The sequence below is a fragment of the Pavona decussata genome, unplaced genomic scaffold, assembly GCF_977016875.1.
Source record: "Pavona decussata unplaced genomic scaffold, jaPavDecu1.1 SCAFFOLD_345, whole genome shotgun sequence".
Taxonomy (NCBI): Eukaryota; Metazoa; Cnidaria; class Anthozoa; order Scleractinia; family Agariciidae; genus Pavona; species Pavona decussata.
In genome coordinates this window covers 92,558-104,068 of record NW_028145730.1, presented here as the reverse complement: position 1 = coordinate 104,068, position 11,511 = coordinate 92,558, and the positions used below count along the sequence as shown (strand labels likewise).

Sequence of the window (11,511 nt, the reverse complement as noted above, 5' to 3'; positions counted from 1 at the left end):
TTGCTAGCCTAGAGCTAGGTTGAGCTAAATCGCACTTTACCGTACTTTCTGCAGTGGAACCACAGCCATTGTAAGTTTAGCATTACTGGAATTCACCCCCATTGGGATTAAACGTAACCAAAAATTAAATGTAGAGGAACTTCGATATCACGAAGTGATAAACAAACGACTAGAAAAATGTGCTCGTTATAACAGGAAGTCGCTATAAACGAAACCCCGCTATAACTAATTAGTGGCAAAATGACCAAAATAGTCGTTACATCGTTAGTCGTTAATTTGTTTTGAGAAGTTGATAGAAGTGACAAGAGACAGACAGGATAAAGCGGCGTTAATCCCTCTTGTCGCAGCTAATGAGCTGTAAAAACTTACAGTCTCATATGATGGATTATGAAAAACAACAACAACGACGGCAAGGATCTCCCAACTCCTGTCATTGCACGCATGTAATCATGTGACGAGACCTCCTTCGTATAAGCCTGGTCCCAGTTGTTCAAAGAGCGAATAACTTTATCCAACAGATTAGTTGGATTACATTTTATCCGCTGGATAGCGATTTATCCACTGGATAGAGTTATCCGCTCTTTTAACAACCAGGGCCTGGTAGGTTCTGGAGGTCTCCTCGTCATTATTGTTTACTTTGTATTTTACATTTACATTTTTGTATTTACATAATGATGACAATTACTAAAAAGTTGTAATGATTAACAGTAAAATCACAATTAACTTCTTTACAGTTCTTGTAGTTTTTGTTATATGACAAATAAAATCAATGAATGAAGAAATAAATAAATAAATAAATAAATAAATAAATAATTAATTAATTAATATCTGAATAGAATTAAAGGGGCAGTATCATGGGAGATCGATGGGAGATATCACGATATTTGGCCAAAATTCTCTAACTTTAAACTTTGAACACTGTGTTACTCAATTTCTCAATCGCTAATTTAAAGAAACATTAATAGTGATTCTAAGACGACAGGTTGAACCAAAATATAGTACAACCGGCGATTTTTAGTGCGTTACAACAGCGAAATTTGAAAACGTCTGCCAGACGTTTTCAAACGTGAACCCCTCTCTATTTTGGTCATCTGCCGGCCAAAATATCCGTGGATAGTTTCTTTGCATTATGATAGCCTTTTAATGGAATTTTGTCATTATAGCAGTTGGCTGCTATCAACCGAATAGCGTCTTTCCGATTTTCAATGTGTCACTAAAAATAGCGTGATATTGTCCCTTTCAGGTATTTCATTTTTATTGATCTGTTTTGCTTTCAACTTTAACCGCGTGATCAGATAACTCATTTATATTATGGGTAAATTTGCGGTTGGGTCTCTACGTTGTGTTCGTTGCTACCTTGACCGGGCTGAAGAATATCGTTCGTTATACTCTCGGCGGGGAATTTCTTCATGAAGGGGTTCGTTACATCAGGGTTCCATCGGATGAGCTATTAGAAAAATGCAGCTCTACTAAATTAAGTCGGAAATAAACAGTCAAATTCAACTGACAGTTAAGTAGTGTGTTTTTATCTCGTCTATCTCCCCCTACATCTTGTAAACAAACAGTCGTTTCACGTAAGTGCGAGTATTTCCAATATCTTGGTTACCAAGCGTTTTCTTCGAAGCCGAGGCGCAGCGGCTAAGTGCTTAGTGTTATCCTTAATCCTTCCTGGGTAGCCAAAAAAAAAAATGGGACAATCGATCAAAGCTCGTAAGAAACTCCTATAGACAAACTCCATATATGGATTTTACCTCGAGAAAACTGGAAAGGAGATAGTCATGAGTTCGGAAACATGTGGATAGTTGAGAGCTGTTGTCACAGGAATATTTCGTTGAGTATTTAGGTTCCTGTGCCATGGAGTGTCAAACCGACTTCCTTCCAGGTTCGGAAAAAACCACCTTTCAAAATACGTTTACTCCAGTTCAGCGCTTGAAACCTGTTTTAAGCGTTCGATTTGTTTTCTTTTGAATAGCGATTGTTGCCATACAAATATCTCTTAAAGCTTGTTACAAGTACGAATCATTTAACCGGTAAATAGACTGAGAACAAACTCATCCGACGTTGAAGCCAGCTGAAGAGGCCGGGGTAGGAGCAGGGGGGTGGGGCCAACTGCGGTAGGGGTATTTTGCAGATCACCGAACCCCGAATCCAAAATCCTATAATGCCAAATGTCTGCCATAACAACAACTAAAAGCTAACCGTCTGTATAATCGTTGCCTAATCCTAAATGGTATATTGAAGTCCTTAGATCTTAATAATTTCGTTCGTTGCTTAATCCTAAACTGTTGCATGTTGTAGATGGCGTAAAATGCGACGTTGGGCATTTGGCATTCTGCAAAATACCCCTGTCGCTCAAACTGAAATACATCAAGCAATGTTTGGAAAAGTCCTGAATAAAATGCTATGAATACAACCTTTTGCTTTGCTTTTCTGCTTCTTCCGTTTCATCTGGCCAAAAACATCTGTCATTGATTTCAAAATACAGTTATGCCAACAGCAATTAACTAAGTCGAGTCGAGTCATAGTTGCGTTATTTCAAAATTGTATAATCTAGGCTTCATTATCCAGTTCAATCCATTTTCGACTCCTTCCTCAGTTGTGGAGAGACTCATCTTTTTTGTCACATTTCGCAGCTAGCAAGAGGTGAAAGGAGTTTGTTTCTCTTTCCAGCTGCAAAGCGAATTTGGAAAACATTCTTTTTTCGGTCCTGTGATTGGCCAGTAGCTTAATTCTCCTAGCAACGGTTAAACCATTTCCCACCCAGTCGAAAGGGTTTTTAGCCTCGTGCGCGCGAGTAACATACCCACGTCATAACTAGGGTGTACGCGTCAGCTGAATGAATTAAAATGTCTATCTAAAAAGTCGCACGCGCAGGATACCGGAAGTGGAAATGTAAGGTAGAATCGGGTGAACCGGAAATAAAAGCTGCAGGAAACATTTGTTTTTATCTCGAAATTTTTTCGCTGTGACCTATCTTGATTTTTGCATGCATGCCACATTCAGTATGTCACTTCAAATAGAAAAGTTTGGGAGAAAGTTAGCCAGGTGAATTTTCTGTAGGTAAAAAAGCCTTTTTTGAAATAACACAATATCTATCTGAATAACTTTTTGACATATTACAAGAGGAGTTAAAGAATTTAGGGTGCTTTCCAACAAAGCAAAAAAAATGGTAGGTCACCGACTTAGGTTTTGAGATAATTTGCAAAAACTGATATTTAGAGGTCCTTTTTTATAGAGCTGACCTGTTGCAATGGTAACAGCTATGACGTCAGAACTAGCTTTAAAGTTTTGCCCAACAACTGATTTACGAAGCTGTCAATAGTTTGTCCACATGATCAGATACTACAACAATGAAAAACCTTTACGAGCCTCCTTAAGCTGTCGCGCCACAGCTTCGAAGAGACATTGCAAAGAAAACTTTTGTGAAAGGACTGTTTGTTTACGAAACGTAGGGGGTAGAAACGACGAGAAAAGACACAATTCTACTGCACTGGGAGTTTAATTTGACTTTATAATATTTGAGAGAAATAAAAATTAATTTTAGTCAAACTAAATTTTTCTTATAGCCATGGTTCTACTAAAGGTTGGTTCCATTATATAAAAGAAAGTAAAAAGAAGCCGATTGTTGAAATAGCTTAATGGTTTGTAAGACCACGTGACATGACTTAACATATCGTGACATATGCGGCTTGCGTTTATTATTGGTTTTCACATGACGTCATAAAAAACTGAAATTCATAACTAAACACAATTTTGGGTTTTTATCTTCATGACATATAAGAAAATCTAAATTTACGCCGGCTTGCTTGTTTTCAGCAGGATAGCATTCTTTGTTTTGAAAATAGAGCAGTTTGAATTTTAGATTTTTGCGCAGTGCGTGACAGAAGGATTGCTGCTCTAAACATGTCACGTACATGAAAACATCGATTCGCCTCGTGTTTTTTTCAGGTCTGATCAGCTAACATGTAATAGAAGCGTTAATGTCAATGTGTGAAAGTTCAGCAGAGAGAAGAAAGGCTTTGAAATAGCCAAGGTAAACTCCAGATGTTTTTGCTGGTTTACGGCCGCCCTGTTGGTGCCCATCAGACGGGGCACCAACATGGCGTCCCATACTAAACTCTGTAATTTTCCGTGGCACATTTTCTCGAATAACTCAATTAGGAGACATCGCACGGCCCTGTGGCTTTCACCCGTTGTTTATGTATCACTCTTCTACAACATATCAATTTCTTGACTTTATCTATTGAATGGTTGAGGATTTTATTTTTTCACTTGCGTGACGATGTGTGAGGTGAAAACCACCTATTGTCCTTTTTTTAGTTCAGTGTTTGTTACTTGGTTCAGTCAAATTTACTTAACCACAGTCCATAGGATGGTTCATCGATGAGAGTGGGTTCAGTTATATTGCAAAGCAAGACCACGATAAAATATCGTCCTTTCTTCTTATTAAAATGTTGTTATGATTTAAATACCGAGTGGCCTGGGGCTCAATTTAGAACAGTGACACCATCGTTTTGAATCTTTAGGGAATAGTAAACAACTGTGCTAACTCTCCAATGACCATTGTTCGATACAACAAAATGTTGAACATCTTCTTGACACATTTAAGAACGAGTTCTCCCAACAGCAATCGAGCCTGTGATCTTCCGATCGCTAGTTCGGATGCTACGGGGTCCGTTGGTGAGACCGTTATTACTTATGATAGTACCTAATATAAATTTGCATAGTTTTGATGTCCTTATACTGAGTCACAAGCCTACGGAATACAGCTTTGAATTAAATAACCTTCTCGCCTTGCCATCAATCTCTTAAACGACCGACAAACAATCAGCATGGTGGAGCAGGGTTGGCGCAGTGTTTGAGCACTCGCCTTCCACCTATGTGGCCCGGGTTCGATTCCCGGACTCGGCGTCATAAGTGGGCTGAGTTTGTTGGTTCTCTACTCTGCTCCGAGAGGTTTTTCTCCGGGTACTCCGGTTTTCCCCTCTCCTCAAAAACCAAGATTTGATTTGATTTGATTTGATTTGTAATTAGCTTTCTTGGATTGTAAAGCGCCTTTGATCATTTAGATGTTAAAGGGCGCTATATAAGTATTAAAATTTAATTTTTTTAATTTTAATTTAAGTGAAAACACGCCACTCTTTACGTCGACTAGGTGAACTTCCCTCGCTTGCATAGTTAACATGCAACTTTGACTGTCTTTGACTTACTCGCTGGCTTGGAAAAAAATTCATCTCCGATTGAATAAATACTGTCAACTCGCACAACTCACCTTGAATTCAATTGAATTTGCGCGAGATGTACATGCAGCTATTCACTGAGTAAATCTTGAAGGCCAAAGGATAATTGCGAAGCCAAGAAATACAAGAGATACAAGGGAACTTCTTTTCAGAGGAGGATTGATGTAGGTTTATATATGAAAAATCAATTGGACTGTCTGACCTTGTTTTACATGTATCATTACGCATTTGCCTGTGGGCACTGAGAATATTGCCCTTCAAGTAGCCAATCAGAGCGCGCGCTATATCGGGCAGAAACACCAGCTGCTCTGTAAATAAGATTAAACTGCGCCCTCCTTTCATTACCAAGTGTTACAAATACATTATTGATGAATAACGTTTAATCTTTTTCGTATTATGCAACTTTGTGTCATTCAACCCTCTTTTTATGCATTATTTTTATCAGGTACATGTTTAGTTGAAAAGGTTGATAATTATAGATTAACATTGTTGATCCATTTAGATAGGATCAAACTCTGCTTTCTTTGACTAGAATGCGGCGAAAGGCATCTTGTCTTTCCAGTAGCAGTTTTCGCTCCCTGATCCTCCCTCTTCCTCCCCTTTCCGGTAGCGCTGGTTTTGACTGTGATGTCACATTCTTCACGAGTCTTTTTAAACATCTTCGAAACTCGCTGTTTCTGTAACAATAAACAACAGGGTTCAAAAACGAGTTACTGTAGTGTAAAAGTTTGCTGAAGTAAACAACTGACGCAGATGGAGGATGACAGCTCGGCGATTTGCAAAAATGGAAGATGAAGTTTAGAACATGAAATGGCAGCCAAGTGCAAATAAAAACAACAGTTATGAGGAATAACAGTTCCGCTAAGCGTCTCTCCCTAAATGGTGCTCCCTTTAATCCGTGAGATATTGTAAAACACTTCACTCGAACCCAAACCAGCAAGTAAGATATGCAAATAACCAGAAGGGACAGGGAGATACTGAGCAGCAAAAGATAGATAAATGCCTCTTGGGGAAGTATTTCAAGCTTAGACAAGAAGTAATAAACCATCACTAATCCTGAAAGTATCCACACGGAGGCTATCATGGAAGGATAAACTCCCCTTGGAGGGACCTTGTGGTAAAGTGGAAACACTATTGCGTAGATACGGTCCGCTGCAATCATCACCAGAGTGAAGATGGAAGCAAACCCAGACAATATGTCCATTGCTCTAAAGACTTCTAATACAGAGTTCTGCAGAACTTCATGCGCGTTGACCCACCAGGATATCAGTTGATATATATACAACGGCATCACAATGACCCCAACCATAATATCCGAGACGGCTAACACGATCAAGAACTGGTTATGTCGCTTCCTCAACAGGAATTTGTTTGAATAAAATACGAGTAATTCGAAGACATTCGTGAGAACAACGGCGATGTCGACAGCTCCAAATGCAGTGCACCACAGAAGGAATGAAGAAAGACCCATTTTTGAGAAACTGGTTGTATTTTGACGTTCTCGCGTCGCGTTCATGATGCTGTTGTTGTTCATCTTTTCTGAAAAAAAAAAAAAAAAAGCCTTATAAATAATCAAGGATGAAGCTTATTCTGTGAAAGTAAGACGCGAGAGCAGTAGTTTAACTAACCAAACACTTCATATATGACAACTGCCTGATTATTTCAGTAAATCCACTACACTTAAAGCTATGAAAGGCAGTGGAAGCAATTTATCATGCGATTACACTTGGAAATTCAAGCGTAGGTGTTTGGTATCTTAGTAACTACAAGAGGGTCTATATGGGGGTGAAGGATTCTCAGCCATCAGTTAAAATATCTCATCTTGAATTATTTAGGTGCAATATTAATTTTTTTTCACCGTATTTTGTTGTACTTATGGGGACATTTAGTCGAAACAAAAAGAACAAATAGCTCAACAGAGTCTTATTGAGAACATCTGCAATCAAAAGGCTTAAATGACCTGGATCGGAAGCTTCTTGGTCTTTTGTTTTCTTAAACATCTGATTTTTATTTACTTCAAGCTTAATGACACACCAAAACATTCTTTACGATCAGGTGTATAAGTATTGATATTTTCTTCCAGCAAAATCTTTACGTCACTAAATTAGTGAGTATGAGAATAACCATTGAAATTCGAAACCACAGTACGATGCGGGGAAAGGGCGCGCATTCACAGGGAACGTTTCAAAATGAAAATACAATTGTTCTTTTTTTCTCTTGACTTCCTATTGCAATTCCTATTCTCTCTGTCATATATTTGCTTCCAAAACTGCCTCTTTCGACGCCGTTAATCACACGATGCCAGTTTCTTTTGCAACAAAAATGACAAAATGGAAGTTACCTGTTTTAAATTAAATTAATTAACAATGAGGGACCCTTGGAGTTGCATAATAAGGCCTTTTGCCTTCCTTCCTACAGGCTATTTGCCTTCCGTTGTTAATGAAAGGTGTCCGCTTATCTCCCCTCTTTTCATTTTCAAGTTGACTCTGACGTTCCAGAAACAAAGGAATACATATATTTTCTGAAGTGTCCCTCGCATTAATGAGGCTTTTTGGTTCCTTGAAAGATTTAGTCCAAACAAAGCAATTAACATTTGCATGCTAGACCAATATAACCCCAAGGTCATCATTAACGGTCCAAACGGCATCTTTGAAATATCAACTCAGAGTGACTAAGCACTGGAATAATAAACGAAAACAAACTGAAACAACGAAAACTACAACGAATTGCTATCTAAACTAAATCATGGCTTTTACATTCTGTTGTTTTACGTATAGCGAACACTTTTGTATTTTAAATAAAGTAAGACATTTGAAAATGAAAACGTAAAATTTAAATATCAAGATTGAAACCACTCTCGTCAAAGAGGGAACGTGAATTTAATCTCTAGGATTGTTGGGTCTGTGAAATTTATGCTTCTAGCTGGAAAAAAAGGAAAAGAATCATTTTAAGGACAAACGCAAACTAGGAACTAAAAGTCTTATCATTTTCCCAGAAACAAAGTAATTAAAATGGAACACATTGCTGCCAGTTTTTGAATATATCAATGAATGACTCAAGTGAAATTACGAGTAACCATTCATAGCAAATATAGAAAACATAAATGACAGAAAAATGCAAAAATGGAGAAGGAATTAATATAGACATGTACATATCTCCCACGATACATTGAGAGGTGGTGAGACAATATTGGCTTTAACTTGTTGATCAAAATCATAATTCTGAGGACGAGTGGCAAAGACGGCATCTTGGAAAATTAAAGCGAAATTTAATGAGGCAAAAATGAATCAAATGGGACTTTTAAAAACAGGAAATTTGGTCTTTCAAAGCTGATTCAAAGCTTGCCTCGATAAAATAAGACAAGGGTATATCGGTGTGTGTTTAAGGACTTATGCATAAATTCAAAAAGCTGCATTCAAATAGAGTTTTAATATTATCACTTTTAAATGACAACATTTAGATTAGTTTTGTATAAATAATATTGATGGTATCAATGGCAATTTCTTAACAACAAGAATAAGCCTTGGTATAATCATAAGGCATATACCAACCTTTAAACTTGTCAGCTCTTTTCCCCAATCAGTGCTACATTGAAAGCGAATTTAAAGACGCAAACACTTCTCCCCTTGTGGCAGCGGATGATTTGCTGTCGCCCAATGTATGTTATTTTCACACACAAAAAAAATGGCACCAGGGGTGAACAACTGCAACCAACAGTAGCTGGCAGGTGAAAGCGTCGCTGATGAACTCGGCTCCAGATTTAACACACACTTTTTCACCGAAATGACAGGTCCCTCGATTGTGTGAAAACCGCGACTGTCACCATGGACAATGATATTCTCCTTCCGAGTTCAATTCCACATTACACCCCGCGTACTGCAAATTAGATGGTGCGAATGACCATTGTGTATTTTAAAAACAATGTCATTTACTGACCAATAAGGGGCGATTTCGTAGTCAAACCTAGTAATAATATACTTGTATTATCCACGAAGGACGCCTTTTCTTTACCAACCGTCTTCTCCGTATAACAAAGATTGATTTTATCATCTCAGGATAAAAAATGAGTTTTTTAATTAAAAAAGGAAGAAAAAGCAGCTAAATGGTCATAAAAATTAAAAAGCTTATACTTTTCCCTTGAATTAGAAAAAAGTGGAAAAAATTATTTTTTATGTTTGGGCTTCTTGTATACTGGCTTATCTTTAAGCAAACCTTTTTCCCTTTGTTTATTTGTTTGCTTCTTTAATTAAAGTCGACCTTATAAATAATCCAGTAAGTCACACGGACTCGCAATAATAATTTTAAAAAAATTACAGGGGAGAACCGTGATGTTTCTGAATTATTTACTTCAGACTTTTGCATTTTGCCAGAATTACAATTTATTTCAACAGAAGGCAAAATTTAATTGGGTGTATCATGAAAGAACAAATGAAGGTTATACAGGTTTAATTCTTGCGAAGGTTGCATTGTTTTGTTAACTGCAGAAATCATCAACTTTAGGATAGTTAACCTATGTTCTGGGCGTATGGAGGAAAAAAATTAAAATCTCTATCTTTGCTTGGTTTGGTTCGCCAAACAGCTATCTCCGTAGTGTTCGCAAGATACACCTTGGATTACTTTTCGTACAAGAACTGCGGCTAGTAAAAATTTAATGACAGTAATTATAATAACAACGACGCTTCTCAACCACATATTTAATTAAGGCCTTGTAGCACCCTATGAATTTTTAAGGCTGCAGGAACAATAAAACTAGGCCCTGCCAACCTCGGATGTACAACTAGATTCTCACCCCTCCCCCCTTGGGTTTTTTATCGGCTAAGATATTTTAACTTCAATTAATTACAACCAAACCAGTTTTGCTTTCCAGCAAATAGAGTGTATATTCCAAAAAGATATTGAATTATTGAATACAACGGGTATTTTTTATTACATCTCGCGATGGGGTCTACATTACTTTGCTCTATGTGCGTTTTACTGTGGTTTTCCCAATACATGACAGACTAATCAGAAATAAAAAGTAAATTGCACACTTTTAGCTCGTCGGTTAACTTCAGCTTAAAATTACAGTTTGCAATGTTCAGTAATTAACATGCGCTAATTATTTATCGTATTATGGCCCAGTAAAATTTCTAATTAAAATCACTTGCTAACTAAAGCCATCGTTTTTACGAGCAACCGGATTGTGGAAACAGAGTCTCTGTGGAGGGGGTTTATTGAACTTATAAGACTTACGTTTACAGATCAAATGAAATAGCCTGTCATTAAACTCAGGCATTCCTAAACTGTAGAAACGAATAACCATATTGGAAGGTCCTCGCTGCATAAAGTACACGGGCTGTCGTGTTCAATATAACAAGAAATTTTTAGAGCCAGTAACGTATCGCTCATCGGAAACCATGTCAACACTGGGAGAACGGAGGAATTATATACGGAATTATTAAAAAAAATACGAAATTATATAAAAGCTGAGTGATACTATGATGTTGAGGACTTCAGTCAGTATAATAACATGAAACTGAAGTCGATAACATTCCACAAAGAAGCCAGGTAACGCAGATGGAATAAAGGTACATGTGTGTTCGATTAAGCGATGAGGGAGTTGCCAAAACACAGCATGCATTCTCTCCAGTGCAACAACGACTAGAAATGTTATAGAGGTGCACTCAGCCGCATAAAACTTGCCATACCGGTGGACATTGAATTTTCCATCTATCCGCGAAAATTTGACACGTGAAAATAAACTCCAGCCAAAAAAAGTCAGCGAAAATTTACTCCTTTTATTTACATTTCTAAATTTTAATTACTTTGGTTGCAAACAATATAATGGAGAGTCCCGCATTTCTCTGGGTAAATTTGCTTTTAAAATCTACTCTGTCTAGACAAGGAGACTACGGTACGTTATCTCCTGCCGAAGAACAAAATAAGCAATGAGTGACTACGGTGCACGGATGGCAACTGTTCGGTTTATAAAAATGGGTTGTCCGAAGGGACACCATTCTTAAGAGCACACGTTCATGTTGAAAATTGTGAAGAAAATTCGAGGTAGCCCTAGCCGCTTTGAATAGGCCATTTTCAAGATGGCGTCATTTTTACTACAACTACCACAATTAATTTCGCGTTCCTTTTCAAATTCAAATTTTGTAATCCCAGTGGACAGCAAGAACAATAGCTCTAATTAGCATGAGAAAACAGAAGCCAGAAAGATTCTGGTAGTTGTAGTAAAATGACGCCATAGTGAAAATGTCTTCTTATACCCTAATCGGCGACTCCG

The 11,511-nt window shown here is 37.6% G+C and overlaps 1 protein-coding gene across 1 annotated transcript; it reads right to left on the bottom strand.

Annotated features, from left to right (window-relative positions):
- Positions 1–4,309: 4,309 nt before the first annotated feature.
- LOC146453179 (adenosine receptor A1-like) lies at positions 4,310–9,099 on the bottom strand. The gene is made up of 2 exons (XM_085096932.1): positions 8,792–9,099; positions 4,310–6,779 (listed from the first exon to the last, which is right to left on the bottom strand). The coding sequence occupies exon 2, from the start codon at positions 6,772–6,774 to the stop codon at positions 5,749–5,751; it is 1,026 nt and encodes a 341-aa protein (XP_084953058.1). The 5' UTR covers positions 6,775–6,779; positions 8,792–9,099; the 3' UTR covers positions 4,310–5,748.
- Positions 9,100–11,511: the final 2,412 nt, after the last annotated feature.

Coding starts and splice junctions, on each gene's coding strand:
- LOC146453179 (XM_085096932.1), bottom strand. CDS start 6,774: ATGAACAACAACAGCATCATGAACGCGACGCGAGAACGTCAAAATACA.